The sequence below is a fragment of the Haliaeetus leucocephalus genome, unplaced genomic scaffold, assembly GCF_000737465.1.
Source record: "Haliaeetus leucocephalus isolate CR32 unplaced genomic scaffold, Haliaeetus_leucocephalus-4.0 Scaffold395, whole genome shotgun sequence".
In the NCBI taxonomy this organism is placed as follows: domain Eukaryota; kingdom Metazoa; phylum Chordata; class Aves; order Accipitriformes; family Accipitridae; genus Haliaeetus; species Haliaeetus leucocephalus.
In genome coordinates, this window is record NW_010972831.1 from 2,305,271 (window position 1) to 2,321,109 (window position 15,839).

The following is a 15,839-nucleotide window of genomic DNA, read 5'->3' on the forward strand; positions in this document are numbered from 1 at the left end:
GCGTACCTGCAGTTTGAGGTTGTGTTTTTGGCACCACACAAGTGTGGCTTAATATTAGCCTAGGATCCAAACACCAATCCCCTTGGCTAGCCATGCAGCCAAGACACATTGCCTAGCAATTTAGCTAATACCAGGTTAGGGTTAACTCAGCTTGATACTTGTTAAATACATGCGCACAACAATAAACAAAAGACACAGATCACATTCATTCACACACCAGTTAGGCTTATTAGGGAAGGAAAAGCCTGAGAAAGAGTTTTATCAGGAAAAGATTCACTTATACATGCAAGGGATCAGAAGACAGGACATTTGACGCAACAGCACTTCAACAGAAAGCATTCCGGGGGAGGAAAAAAAAAATTCACCAGATTTTTTTTAGCGCTCACCCCATCTAGTAACTCAGCTGAGACACTGCTGGCCCACACAGCCCAAGGCACAGCTACTCCCCGTCCAGACATGATCACTTTATTAGATCATACTCCACAGCCCCATAGATTTACTTAAGGCTTGAGAAAAATATTAAGTAAAAGCCTAGTACCGTATCAACTAACAGCTCTACTGCCAAAGCGGGTCACTAAATTAAGCCCATTAATGCCAACTGTGAGACAACTCTTTTTCCCAAAACCAAGCTTTAGTCCTCCTGCTGTGTCCATTTATCTGTCTCTGACACTAATGAGAAACAAAGGGTTACTATAAGTGGCCTGGAAGACAGTATAGGCAGAGAAATTTAACTCCTAGCCATTTTGAGCCACCACAGATAGCAGCATTTTCTGCAATGCCTTAACATAATTAAAAGTCCCAGTTTCTTAGTGGCATGTCATGCAATGCAGAGCAAAGGCTGCAAAAGTCACTGCTCTGGGCTCACTGTCTGCTTTCGCAGGAGCTCCAGCTTAAACCATTTCCCTATCTCCCCAGCGTAAAAGCAGTCTCCTTGCTAAATAAGCAAACTGCTGTTTAGATGGCACAGAGGCTAAAGCACATCTGACCTCTGTGAACACCAATGCCATTAGGGGTTAGGTTGTTTCCAGTTCATTAGCTCACAAAGCACTGGAACTGGAAACGTGTTTAATGTCTGCTTTAATGAGATTGTGACAAGTAAGGATTGGGGTTCATCCAGCTGCCTCCTACCTCTATTATTCAGAGCTTGACTCAGAACTGAAACCGCACCTAAACCAGGCACACAGATAACCCAATCCAGCTCACTACAAGCCAAACCTCAAACCAAAGCAAGACAAATCCACTGTAGGTCTGAAAAACACCCAGCTATGTTCTCTGGGGTAGTCTTACTCAGGTTATGTGGTGCAAATATACCTAGACTGCTTCTTACCCCTGTAGGCAAGTCACCAGGGTGTTATGGATCTGTGTGCTGTACTCCACCGGATGGGAAGAACTCCCAGGCTGACGATTACATTCACCACTTCTCAATCCTGGCTGCCACCAGCGTAAGACCACAGCACTGAGCTCCTCTCCACTGCTGCGGTCTCCTTGCTAAGCGCTTCTCTCATTGCAGCTCATGCCCAGCTCGCACCCCAGAGCAGAAGCAATGTGTAATTACTCATACTCTGGAGCTTGACCCTGTTAGTACTAGAATACCTCCTCATGAGCAGCTGCAGCATGGGGAGGACTACACAGACTGCTTCCCTCTTGACCTAACTGCAATTAAAATGTCACCGATATTAAACCATGACATAATCTGGAGAATATACAAATGGGATGACACGGGGCTATGGACTGCAGCCCTGAAGAGTTTTGCACTGAAATTCAGTAGGGTTGGGAAGCGGGTGGAACAAACGCCTTCTTGAAAGGGAGCCTGAATCAATTACAAAGCAGTGGGACACTTTACATCCTTAAACCAACTTTTTGGTTTTCTTCTACAGACAGAAAAAGCATGTAACAAATATATCCGCTGACCATAGGGATTCTACAGCATGCAGCAACATTCATTTTATAGCAGGAAAAACCTGCTGAAAGTTGGTACAATAGCACTGGTTAAATCCTCTTGGAGTTTTAGGACTCAGCACTGGGAGCTCAGTGATCCAAGCATTACAAGCACAAATGATCAAGGCTTTGCAGAGATAAGCACAGCTCCAATTATTTCACATCAGATGAAGCTAAAGAGGATGCTGCTTACCAAGCTGTCCAGCCCTCCTCCCAGGAGGTCCACAGCACCCATCTGCATGGAGGAGACTTGAGGAACATTCACTGGGGGTCCCAGGTCCAGGTTGAGAAGGTCACCCAGAAGGTCACCCTGCGATGGAATGACCTGCGGCTGCTCCAGGTTTGTAGTGGCTGTTGTGCCCACAGGGCTATCGCCTGCATCAGTGCTATGGGTGGGAGGAATAAGAAGCAGAAGAGAGAAACATTAGTCACCTTCGGTCTCCAGATTCCCAGCATGGGGAAACACAGCAAGAGGTGGCTCATGAGCAGAAGCCAGTTAAAAGCTTATCCTAGCAGCTTATCTGACCACTGCCACGTACAAGGCAGTGTGTTATGGCAAGTGGTTCTTCAACACATGCTTTGAGCACAAAGACCTTCCTTGCACTGTGCATGGTTTTCAGTTCAGAAAAGGGAATCTTCAAAGTGTGTAATCTGCCCACCTTGAGAATCACAGACCCCTCAAAAACAGTGAGCCATGAGTACTACATGGACTACAGCAATGAAAATAACTTTCCCAGCTCAGAAACCCATAGAGATTATTTTCAGCCCAATGGGCCTGGAGAACTACATGTAAATGTAGGGGAAAAAAAAAAAAAAAATCCAGCTTTCTTCAGAGACCTAACACTGATAAAATCCTTGAGCCCTGACTCTAATGAGTGCAAACTCAACCACTCCCCACAGATCTGGATTAACCACCTTCTACTGACCAGCAACTCTTTTCTAATTAAAGACCTCAATCTAAAATTGATTCCTCCCTTCTATCAGTAATTTCCTTTTCTCCAAGTTAGCAGGCATGTTAATTACTAGTCTAGAAATGCTCATTATACAGCTCCAAAATTTCTCAGCATATGCAGTCTGGCTACCTTTTATATTCACTTGCCACTGAATTTTAGAAGGAGAGGAAAAAAAAAAAGTAAGACTGACTGTAGCCCCGGCAGATCTCATTACAATGTATTTATTCTTTAAATCCAGAGATGCTAATATTTTAGATAACTTAAAATCTATTTTGTATCCTCTTGCCAGCAGTAACTGACAAAATCATTTCCAGCTCATATTACTGCAGATGCAGCCAACAGGTAATTGCACACAAATGCCATGGGAATTAGCATCCTGACAAGGTGTTTAACACTGTGGTTCTTTTGCAAGGATTGCAGCTCCTGATTTTGAGTAGCCACAATTCTCTTCCTTATCCTTATTCAGTTACTGAGGGGAAAGCTTTAGCAACAGAGTATAAGCTGCTCCCAACTTCAGTGCCAAGAGGAAAAGATGTAGCATAAGGACTGCAGAATGAATTAGTTACTAGGCAGCAACAGAAAGAGTTGAAAGCTTTTTTGCATTAAAAGCTTTAGACCCCTAATAGTACTAATATTAGTTGTCCTTTCTGCTTCTGCCTTCAGCAGGGAGATTTCTGAGTATGCTGAACAGCTAACTAAAAGATTTTTGAAGAGCAAGTGGTTACCGTGATGCACTCCCACCCCCAACCTGAGAACGGGGAAGAACAGCATGTATGAGCAGAGGCACACTACAAGCCGGTAGTGCACACACTTGGTTCGTTCCCAGTATATAATCCCTTTAACACTACACCTCTTCAACACTTACTCATCCTTCTTCTGATGGGAGATAAAGCAATCCTTCAAGGTCTTGTGTAACTGCAGTTGCCCCAAAGCCCAACAAGAAATTAGGAAAGGACAAAGCTAAGTCAGTTTGTATTAAAAACCAAAACACCAGGCCTTCCATTTCCTGTACAGAATGGGCCTCTTTAAAGAGATTTGTATAAACAACTTTGCATTTTCTTTGAAAGAGAAAAAATGAATAAAGATTATGTGGGTTATAAAGGGCAAAAAGACTTGACATGAGCTTTCTCCCTTATAGTCTTGGGCAGTGACTAGCAGCTGGGTTTGCCCATGCGAGTTGGAGATTTGGCGCTCCTGTGAGTTCAGCCTCCAGTGGTTCCCAGATGTTGGGTGTCACAAGGGATGCACAGCCTGAACAAGAATCAAAAATTTCCTGCAGCTGCCTGTGTGGGAATGGGGACTCCTGCCCAGGTCTAACCAGACTGCTCCTCTCCCAGGAGCCTTGTAAACATCTCCCCAAACTTCCCAGCTGCATTATAGCTGAGCAGGGGTGGTGGGAGCCACCATATGAGGAAACACTGCCAAGCAATCAGGAGATTTCTCCCCCACCTTTAGGATTCATCTGCAACTCTATGACACTTGGGCTCATTGAAGAGGCAGGAACATCTCACCATCTGTGAGCTGTTCAATGGGTCTTCCCATCAGCTGAGAGCTGAAAGGAACCTGTCCTACACTGCTTTCAATGAAAAAGAAATGAATCAAAATGCAATGTAGTGCATGCATTCTCCCAACCGTAACTAACTCCTCATAGGTTTATACCCAGGAAAGCACCACTCATCTAGCTACTTCTGCCCATCTACTCAAGGGAATGCTATCTTGACTCTCTTAAGCCACATTCACGGTAGACATCTCCACATTTCCATGCTTCCACCTCTATCTCACTGTGCAATCTGAAGGAAAACCTCAGTCTCTAGCGGATGGGTCAGCCACCAGAATGGTCATTACTGGAGTGCAGAAGTAATGAAGATAACTCCAAATAGCTAGGTGAGGAGGTTATCTTTCACTGGACACCCTTAACTTGCCTTAAACTGACAGATTTTAATGTATCTTTTCATGCACATTCAGCATCAGAAAGAGGCAAACCAATTTCTTAGTCATCAGTAAAATCATACTGGATGCACAAATTCAGGCTCTCCACAACCATGCTCCTGCAGAGCTGCTCACTGTAATTCTCATTGCTGAAAGTGGCAATTTGGTATGCTGTGACATGGTACAAGGAGGCCTTGGCATCAGCTAGTAAGGTTTTACTGTCCTTTTGCTAATAGTAAAGCAGAAAACCACAATAATGGGGTGTCTTTACGAGGTGAGTTCACATCAGAGAAGCCTGGTGTGCCATTAACACCACTCAGTTTTTTAATTTACCAAACAGTCTAGAGCACTGCATCAGTATGCAGCGTGCTCTGCTGAGCACCCTTGAGACCCTCCCCCAACTCTGGCTTCCTCAGCTTGCCACTGCTGATTGAGGCCTGAAGGTTTTACGTTGAAGGAATGGGTAATTTGGTAGTAAACACCACCAAGGCAATGTACAACACTGCTATAGTCAGAAAAGATTTGAGGTCAGCAGACTGTTTGAGCATGAGCTATGAGAGTCAAGCCATGTACACAATATACTCAAGAAGCTAGTAAAAAGACCACTCCTTGCAAAACCTGAATTTCTTGAGCTGACTAAAAACCCCTAAAACGTTAGCTTCCATAGTGACCTGAAACAACAGTGTAGAGGAAGGCTGGTAACACCAAAGACCAAAGCAACCCTCACCCCAGCTCATTTTGCTTTTGAGGCAAATCTTTGACTAGGAGGGGTAGCTGTGGAAAGCAGCCACTGCTTTTCTTCTCCAACTGGTAGGCTTGTGCTTCCTGGTCCTGGGTCAATGCAGCCAGACTTGATTTCACAGGCAGGGAGAAAACAACTCGGCTTCCAAAAGCTAGTTATTACAGAAATAGCTTTAGTTGCTAAGAATAGCAGAGAAGTGGTGTCAGAAAATAGACAAGGAGCAGCATCGCACACTGATTTATCAGTGCAACAGCAAAAAATAGCACTCCAAATGTCACTTCGGGAATATTATTAAGAGGTAAGCCTGGATACTCTTGCTTCTTGTAAAGCACACTTACGTTTGTCATTAATACCGTTAGTGCAAATAGCACTGCTTACCTGAATGAGGAACCACAGGAACAGGCTCAACAGCAAACCAGCCGCAGCCCAGGACTACTGTACTGCCTGCTCTTGCAGATCTAACCCACTTCCAGGACTATGATCACGGGGAAGCATTAAGCCCCAGACAATAAGCCAAAGCATTCCCCCCCCCACCAAAGGTTAGACAGAACCTTAGCAGTCTGGCCATCTTCTTTTAATCCCAGTTTTCAGTGATCGGGCTTAGATGGCTTGTACACTCCCCTTGCTTAATAGGCACCAAGTGAGAAAGGTAGTTTTACCAGTCCTTCCCCATTTCACATTCCAACAGCAAAGGATCCCTGTACTTGCCTGTTCCAGGAAACCAGCATTATTCTACACAAGTGAGGCTTGTAAAGCTGCGCTGTTGCTGAAGCAAAAGCTCTTACAAAATCAAAGAAGTGTATCCTTCTCAAAAAGATGTTTGTTTTTACCACAGTCATCCTCCTGGAAGTATGCCCTTGCACCAGTTATCCAAAGCTTCTGCTTTTTTATTCAAACTCTCATGTCAAGAGGGCTTACAGCCAGCGCCTTCTGAAAAAACATCATAGCTTCTCCTCACACAAGAACTTTGATACTTCCTCTGTCTTCTGATCCAGGAACTCAGACACTCCATACCCAGGATTAAATTCTACAATGAAATGGTCCCTTGAATGACCTGCAAGCCCCTACACAATCAACAAAACACCACTGGAGTGTTATAAAAAAAAAAGTCTTTGCACCTTTTGGTCTGTTTGCTAGAAAGAAACAACCAATCCTGCCCATCATCACCACGGTTGCCTCAGCTTACCTTCCATGGTGAATTGGCAAGTGTTTGCGGTGGATCCCATGGCTCCCCTCCACAAAAGCGTTGGGTGGTTTGTGGTACACAGAAGCCAGAGACCCAATATGGCAGATCAACTCATCTAGCAAAGTCGGTTCAATCAGATCGGTCTCTTCAGAAATAAGTGGCTTTTCTGACAGGACCACTTCTTTGGCAGTCACTGGATCCGTGGAGAGAAGGCGCCAATAGATGTAGCCACGATCCCGCAGGTCTGGGTTGTCAGAATCCTGGGACAAAGCAATACAGGTCACAGGTTTGAGGCGGACTAATGCCTGTAATCACTTAATTTTTCTAGCAGTGATTCTGCTGGATTAAAAAAAAACAACCATCCAGTTGCAACAGTCACCAATTTCAGAATGATGATACAAACTGCTTGTTGTGAAGAACATCCCAAAATTAAAAGTGAGAACCAAAGTATTAATGCCTAGCTTCCTGCTCAGCAGGTCAGGGAGCAAAAAGCCTAGGATTTACATCCCACATTTGCTCCAACCCACAGAGCCATCAACTACTTTCCAAACTCTGTGCCACTTGACATAACAGTAAGTATTAGGAGAAATCCAAGGGGGTGTAGACAGAAGAAAAGAAAGCGAGTCAAAATGACTCTGTCACATACTAAGAGCAGACATGCAATACTGCACATTGTAACAGAATGATCCAAGATTCCTGGAAATATATGACTTACCCAAGGGCACTGCTGGACAAAAAGACACTGCAGAGCTACAGGATGGATCTTAATAGGCCATATTCTTCATACTAAAAGAGATCTTATTTATCCTACCTTTTAGTTATCTAATGACATATGGAAAGATGCTAATGATACACAGTTCAGATACTTCACCGGTTCTCCAGCTGTCAATAATACCCTTGTTTTACTGCAGATACTTCTGCCTCTGCATGAAGTGCTTATTATTTCTCTCCTTTTCAAATAGCTCTGCCCAGAACAGCAAAGTGACTGGTGATAGTTTGCAGCTAATGTTCTAGGGAGAGGGAGGTGGTGTGCTTTTTATGTTGTAGCGCAACATGTTTTGAACTGTTCATGGAAACAAGAGCTAGGATTTTTAATCCCCACATCAGCAGAATAACGGGGTAAATGTTTCTGAGGCTTTCCCGTAAAATTCTGGCAACATATTGTATACCTCATTGGCGTTCCTCCTTGTCATTTCTTTTCTTCTTCTGTGATCTCATTCACGCTGCTGCTGACCTGCTATAACCTGACTCTCTGCCGTCTGTCTCAAGACATTCTCAGGCACACAGCAAAACCTCTATTTGTAATGAGACTGAGCACGCTAAGCTCATTTTGCTTGTAAGGACCTAGATACAATGTCTGGGTCAACTGATAGATTTCTCTGCAGTGCTGTTTTTCAGTTTGATGGTGGAGTCGTGGACTCTTTACACCCTTCGCCCTTAACAATTCCTACAAGATTCTCTGCAGGCTGCCTGCGGCAGGCAGATCAAGATCAGGCAGGGCTTCTACAAGGGCAGGCATGAAAGACCACATGCTCCTATCTACTTGCAGGCACATACAGATTCAAGACTGACTGTTTCTTCCCACAGCCAAATAAACAGACTTGAAACTTTAGTAAATCTACTGGAACAAGAGGCTCAGATCTTCCCTTTCCACATTTCTCCCAATTCTCCCCTCTCCAGGGTCTGCATGTGCACCTGTGGTGCATAACAACAAAACCATGCTAGCTTGGTTACCCACCCACACCACACAGACAACAGCTATGGAGATGTAGAGGCTCTGTGCCATCCATTAGGTTATGGGTTTGCCAGGGACCTTGATCACTGCTACACATCTGTGTCCCTCCCATCCCCAGCTGCTTCATTGCTATTTTCACCAGTGTTGGCTGGATTAAGCTGGCTCCTGCTACAATCACACCTGCAGTTTGCTGAGACACTCAAAGTGCAACAATACCTAAGGCTGGGGAAAGAAACACACATGTAATTACTCTCCCACTCAAGTGAAAAACAGTATCTCTACCTAGAAATCAGACCTTGAAGCATGAGGCTTTTTAGTGTTTTACAGCCAGTTATCCTACATTGACTTATTATTCACATAAAATACAAGAAGCCAGACTGAATCAACATTTGTGACAAACAGAGAAAAAACAGACGCCTATTATATTCCTAGGGTGCCATTAAGTGTTTTGTGACTCAGCATAGTGGGTTTTAACACTTAGTACCTTTCTTCTGTTGACTTAGACAAATGACACAGCATGCCCTTGGCCCACCCCTCTCTAAAGAGGAGCTGAGAGCCTGCCTAATAGCAGGTTTTGAAGCAAGAAAAGCAGGCCACAGATTTCTTGCCACTGGCCAATGCGACACCCCCAAAGGGATGAATAAAAGTTTTAAGTACTAATAGTCCACAGCCATGACTTCTGGCAGCAAAGACAACCAAAAAGGCCAGCTGATGATTGACTCCAGGTTTTCTGCTCAGAAAAAATCGCAGCCTATTCAGAACAGCTGGGAGACTATTTCCATCACTTGACATAGCAGGTCTGGAGAGGAGCTGCTCTTTTTGGACTACACCATCACACATTTACCCCAGTCATTACAGACAAGGAGTGTAGGAGGATCAGCTGAGGTCTTCCCCACTCCTGCCACCACGACATCTCCACTTCTGTCCTCCTGAACTGCAGCACTTCTGTCTGCCAGCTCAAGCCCAGCCCCGCCTGCAGTGATCTGAGCTCATAACTCAGCACCTCATGCATAATGAATCTGGGATCTTAACCCACTGTTACAGCCTCCAGCAAAGCTGCCACATTGGTTGACAGCATCCAAGGACAAAGGAAAAAAACCAAACCTCAGTTCTTTCTTTTTCATAGCACTGCTTATGCTTTGCTGTTCGCAAAACAAAGTCTTTGCCAGGCCCTTTCCCTCTGTCTTAGCTCCAGATGCAAGCCACCTTCAAGGAGAAAGCATTTTTGTTTCTTCGTAACTCTACCCTGTCTCTAACTTTTCATTTGGTGAGGGAACAAGGAAGGAATTAGGATGAAGCAAGAGCTGAGGAGGAGAGAGCAGATGCCAGATGGCATGGTAACAGGCACAGAGCAGCTCTTAAATGGAGTCGCTATGGGAGAGAGAGGAACACGCTTGAATCCCATCTACTGCAAAGCTGATTGGCCTGCTAGATGGGAGACACCACACAGCAGGCCAACACAGCGTCTGGAGGGCTCTGGTTCACTGGATATCTTGGCTTACCTGCGTGGCCAGGCTGAGGACCTGCTGAACCAGCTCCTGTGTCTCCGAAGGCTTTTTTAAGAACAGCTTCACTATAGCAGTCAGCAGGGTGAGCTGCACCTAAGAGAAAGGGACACAGTAGAGATAAGAAAATTCATCCATGCTTTAGCGACACCTCCCAAGTCTCAACATCCTTTACTGATATGAAACTCAAGTCCTATGCTTTATAACAACATTATACTATTCTTTGCCAGTGAAACCCATTACAATGAGATGCAGAATCTTGCCTGTTGCAAAACATTTTCGCAGACAAGTCCCTGATCAGCACACTGAGATTTATGTCATACTTTTATGCATCTCATCACTATTCTTCTGTATGTTCTGGTCCCTAGTAGGGCTATTACCCAAGAAGTATGCAACATCTAGAAACCCCTCCTGTTCTGTCTTATCCTTCCAAGAAGAGAAGTTTGGGAGATACAGACAACAGAGCAAGTCTACAGTCTCCCAAGAGTTTTATTTTAGCCAAATATTGAAGTTTTCATTGGGGGGTATTTTCTGACCACTGCATAATATTTACTTTCCATCCCATACATACACTGCATGAAACACTACAGATAAGATGTACAACACAATTTTACCTGAGTACTTTCATCATGGAAGCCCTCCAAAAAACTCTCCAACAGCTCATCTGCATTGTCAATTCTTTCTGCATATTCGCCCACTATCCAGATCATGGCAGCTCTGGCATCTGGTTCATCCAGGGAATCTAGGTTCTCACACAGAGTGGCAATGATGCTTTCATACCTGATTTGTCAGAGTACAGGTGGATTACTGGGGTGATTTCAACTTGTTACTCCATCTCCGCACACATAATTCTGCAGAGAATCCTGCACTGAATTACAATGTCTTGTATTTCTATGCAACAAGCAGCATTTTCACTCAACTACAGAAGATATTCCTAGGCTTTTTCTTTTTCCAGGCTGAGTACTAAGATGTCACAGGGTCCTCAAGAGCTCTGCAGTTTCATTAACCAGCAAGAGCACCCAGATGTGGAATGCAAGACAAAGCTGCCTCCCTCTCCCTGTTTTGCTAAAGGGAACATTTGATCATCCAACAGTTCAAACCATGAGTTTGTATCAGATCCTGCAGCCTCACTGGCATCTTTAGACTGGTAACTCTAAACTGCATATTACACTTCCCGAAAGGCTTTGCTGTAAAACAGACAATACCCCACACTAATTATTTAGCTTCCCCTATTCCCATGCGTGGGTATCCCTGTCATAAGCAGGCAATCTATCTTGTAGCTGACAGCAGAAATTGCCAGAGAGGCCTGCAGATCTCCCATATTACTTTTTTAGGTGATCATGAAGTCTCTGCTGAAAGACACTGCTGCTGTTCTGTAGCTGAAGAGACAAAACCTTATTGCAGAAACAGCTTAAAAGAAGCTGAGTACTGCCCAAGCCAGAGAGAACACTCGATGGAGAAAACCAGCAGTGTTCTGTTCAGCACAATCTGACTGGGATCTCAGATCATGAGTGCCATGAACCTTCATGGCCTTGTATGAGCCTTCTAGAGCAGACGAGCAAAACCAGAAGCCTGATGCTGTAACCTTGGTCAAACCTTCCTTCTGGCATTCTCTACAAGAGCTTTACTAGCTTTTGATTAAGGCTTATACTCAGCATCAATATGGAGTGGTGGGGAAGGAAGCTTTCAATTCAAACTAATAATGTGTCAGGGTGATACCTCATCTAGAGCCAGCCTCCAAATCCTACTGTACCTAGGACCTAGAATCGGAATGGACGTTGCTTTTCAGAAAAACGGCCACCTTTGCTTCAGAGCCCTGGTAAGCTATGCTGAGTGAGTTTTACATTGCTCTATTCTGATGCTAGCAGACAAGAGCTTCCCAAAAACCTTATACTACTTTCACGTACTTGTTAGGGTACTTGCGGAAGATGTCTCTGATGACCACAATGGCCTCCTGGACCACATAGTTGACCTTGGTCTGGATGAGGTCTAGCAGTGTGCTCACGCAGCGCTCTGCAGATTGCTAGAGAGAAGAACAGAACAGTACAACTAAAACAAGCTGAAGAAACACTCCTTCCCAGCCCATAGCGCACACTGAGGCACAAGGCAGGCACAGGAGAAAAGGCCCAGAGTGGGAAGACAAAAGGATGACAGCTACCAACTCAATATGCATGTCCAGAAAAAAACTACAGGTTGACAAGTGCTTGTGTATTACAGTGGAGATACCAGCTGACTCCAACTCCTGCAAAAAGTAACAGTTGAAACAACTGTGCCAGTAGATAGCTGGATCACCACACAAGAGACCTTAAGAACATTGCCTGCATTACTACTTATATCACCCTCTTGCTGACTAGCAGTTGAAAAAGGCCACTGAATGAGCTCTCCTGGACTTGCCCAAGCTGTGGCAACCAAAGCTGGGAGAGTTTTGACAAGGACTGCTGGAAGGTGTCTGGGGAAGCTAGTAAGCAGGAGAAAACCATGCTGTCAATCATGCTGCAAGAACAGCAGCAAAAAGCAGCTCACACCAGCAAGAGGTTCAGTATTTTTGGGGTGAGGTCACTAGCAACATGTGAAGATACAGCTATAAATAGAAATCCAGCTCTTGCTAATGCAGCTTTCACATTAATTAGTTCAAAATTCCCAGCCACAGGCACTGTAACATAACAAAGACTGGACACTGGCATGGTCCAGGAACCAGAACTTGAGACAGAGGCAAATAATTCAGGGAGGTCTATTCCCAAACAGCACAGTGAGGCAGGACATCACAGGAGCAACCCACTCCAGCACCAGAGAGTCTCAGATAAGGACAGCAATTTGGCTATTAGCAGAGCACATATGAAGCCTCATTACACAGCTGGTGATTAATGTGAGAAGCAGACTGCTCATGACACTGCCTAGGCAGTCACCATCAGAACATTCATAAAGCATTCAGGATTGAGACAAATATCGTAGGGCACAAACAATAGCAACGTAGGTGGATTTTTCAATTCGAGTGAGCTAACAGTGCCCTTCACTTTCAGAGCACTTGAAGGCTGGGCAGAAGGAGGAGGAGGAGGAATGCTCTGGCATTTAAGTCAAAGGAATAATTTTTTTGAAAATGGACAAAAATCTCAAGGACAAACCTCAAGACCGGTAGAGCTGAATTTGGGACAAGCAGAGACTAAAACCTTTTGCTGATTTCTTGCCCCTGTGACTCTAGCTGTGGTATCTTACAAACACAGCCTACAAGCGCAAACAGTGGCAATGCTGGCATGGGGATCAGCCAAGAGAGGAGACACTGTAAACCAGCATTTGCTCTGTCTTTGCAAACTGGCTCTAAAGGTCGTAAGGCTCTCCCCTGCAATTCACACCAAACAGAAAAAAAATCCAATACAAATGGCGTCAGAGTAAGGAGAGGTATCGTGTAATTTTATATGATTGGTATAATTTTTTTTATGACACCTCTCCCTCCTTAGCACAGCTTTACAGGTACTGTGCCACTACAGAGTCAGTGAAATGGCAATCTGACAACATCCTACTCTGCACCCTTCTCCTGCTCAAGAAGAGATTTGAGGCCTGTGACCTGGAAGACTCTTCCATTTCATTGAGACTGACCATGAACCTGCCTCCACACAGACTGACATTGCACACAGTAGGAACCCCACTCAGAGTCCTTGCAAGATAGATGCTTCAGAGCTTGCAATTTCATCTCCTGCCAGTTTCTCAACAACTTTCACTAGATGTTTTAACACATGGCCCTGCGGGCCTTGGGGCACTTGGGGTAAATCTGTCCTAAGCCAGCTCTACAGAACTTACAGCATCAGTCACTCTTTGCAACAAGCAGTCCAGCCCTGTCAAAGCCTACAACTAGCAAAGCTTTGAGAGCTGCGGAATTCAAGGAAAAGCAAATTAAGGTTTATTTTTCTTTTCTTTAGACACTTCAAAGCATGATTTTTCCAGGAAGAGCAAAACATCCACTTTGAAATATGCAGTATTGATTTTTAGCCCAAGAGTCCTTTGGAAAGTGAGCAGTCATGTGGGCACAAGCACAGCAGAGCAGTTCCTCTAACAAAATACATCTCAGCTCACCCCATCCCTTGTAAACACACTGCTACTTGAAGGTGGACCTCCCTGGGGACTGCAGTGCTCTGCAAACTGATGAAAGAGTGCCCCAACCAGAACAGCACTCAAGTTGGAGTGAGGAAGGACAACCAACCAACATCAAAATTGCTTTGGTTTTCTGTAGACACCAAATGAAATCCTGCAGGATTACTGAAGTAGCACACACCATGCTCACAGCTGTAAGCCTCAATGATTTCTAAGAACCAGACTGCTGGCAGAATCTCCTGGAACCGGGACAAATCCCCTTCTAATATGGCTCCTTCTGCTTCTCCTTTGCTTCAGAGGAATCACTGTTCTTACTGCATCCACTTCATTTCCTTTTCCTGTAGGAGTGGTGCTTTGTTTCCGTACAATCAAAGCATCAGACGACTTCTTCATCTAGTGCTGTCAATGGAGCAAACTGATGCACAAGCCAGATACCTTCACCTCGGGCTGTCAAGTCTAGATATACCACACGGTTTGCTGTAGACATACTCAAACTAACTCTGAGCCCAGCTAGACTATCCATGCAAAATGATGTTGTTCTGACATCCCCCAAATCAATATGACTACTTAAGCTTGGGCAAAACCCATCAGCCCTGCTAGTCAGCATGGGTATTGCTTACAATTCCAAAACAAGCACTACCTCTGCTGTTAGTACCATGCGCTGCTGCGCAGCAAAGGTAACGCCACACTTGCTCTATGGTGCATGTCGCAGCAGACAAATTTATTTACTGTCTTACTCTTCTCGGGAAGACAATTAGACAAAAGGTAGGATCCTTGAAGGCAGAGCTGAGGTTCCCCATGAATATTCATTCATCAACAGCTCCTGCTGGCTGTGCCCTATGACAAAAAGCAGATTTCTAAGCCTTGGGAACTTGGACACTGATGGCTGAGAGAATGCTCTTCCATTAGTCATAATTCACAGTGCAAACAGCCTCTAGTAAACACAGATGCACTGGGGACAGGGATTAACCTAGAGATGAGGACACTGTAATGAGTTGTTCTATATTTGCCCTCCTTAAATCTGGCTCTCGTTAGAGGAGTAAACAGACCTCATCTTTAGCAGCAGTGTCTTCCAAGGAGCATTGCTAAAAATCAAGGTTAACGCGACTTATTGAGAGACAATTACACAGTTAGAGGGTCACTGCACATTTGCTGGGACATTATTATTAGTCCTTTGCATATTGAATGTGGCCATCTTCATATCAGGGCTGGGAAGAAAAGAATGTAGCGGATGAGGGCAGGAAAGGGGTAAAAACGCCTAAAAACACCTTGATACTGCAGGAATACCACCACCTTTCATGTGAAACTAAGACAGACACATGGTCAAATCCTAGTGAGAAAGTGTCTACTGAGAACTAAAGCAAACTCCCACTTCCCAGCACAAGCACCACTACAAAAAAAGGCTACCACCAGCTTCTTTTGACTTCTCAGTAGCCCTCTTCCCCACTCAAGAGCATTTTCTACTGTTTCTACTGCTGTGGCTCCATCCAGACAGCCTCCTGCCTGCACACAACATGGAAGAAGCACTCCAGTATTTTGAACTGCAGACATGAAATAGAGGCAGCAATCACCTGCTCTATTGGGCCACGCTTAAAAGAAAGCCCATGGCAGTGATAAACCTTTAGGAGCTGAAGGAAGGAAGACAAGGCTGCATGGTGCAGACAGTGGTGTCAGCAGTTGGTGGCCTCTACACAGACTTAGGGTAGTTTAGCTGAAACAAGGGAAACCTGTGCACTGACACTATACTCAGCCAGGCATGATTAGG

At 44.7% G+C, this 15,839-nt stretch overlaps 1 protein-coding gene across 2 annotated transcripts in view; it reads right to left on the reverse strand.

Moving 5' to 3' along the window:
* Positions 1 to 15,839, reverse strand: part of AP2B1 (adaptor-related protein complex 2, beta 1 subunit) — a 79,770-nt gene that overhangs the window by 34,151 nt on the left and 29,780 nt on the right. For both annotated transcript variants that reach the window (XM_010573553.1, XM_010573552.1), the window contains exons 10-14: positions 11,896 to 12,011; positions 10,603 to 10,768; positions 9,986 to 10,084; positions 6,749 to 7,008; positions 2,132 to 2,324 (exon numbers count right to left, since the gene is read on the reverse strand). In XM_010573553.1, coding sequence (XP_010571855.1) covers positions 2,132 to 2,324; positions 6,749 to 7,008; positions 9,986 to 10,084; positions 10,603 to 10,768; positions 11,896 to 12,011 — 834 coding nt within the window. The remainder of the gene's footprint in view (positions 1 to 2,131; positions 2,325 to 6,748; positions 7,009 to 9,985; positions 10,085 to 10,602; positions 10,769 to 11,895; positions 12,012 to 15,839) is intronic.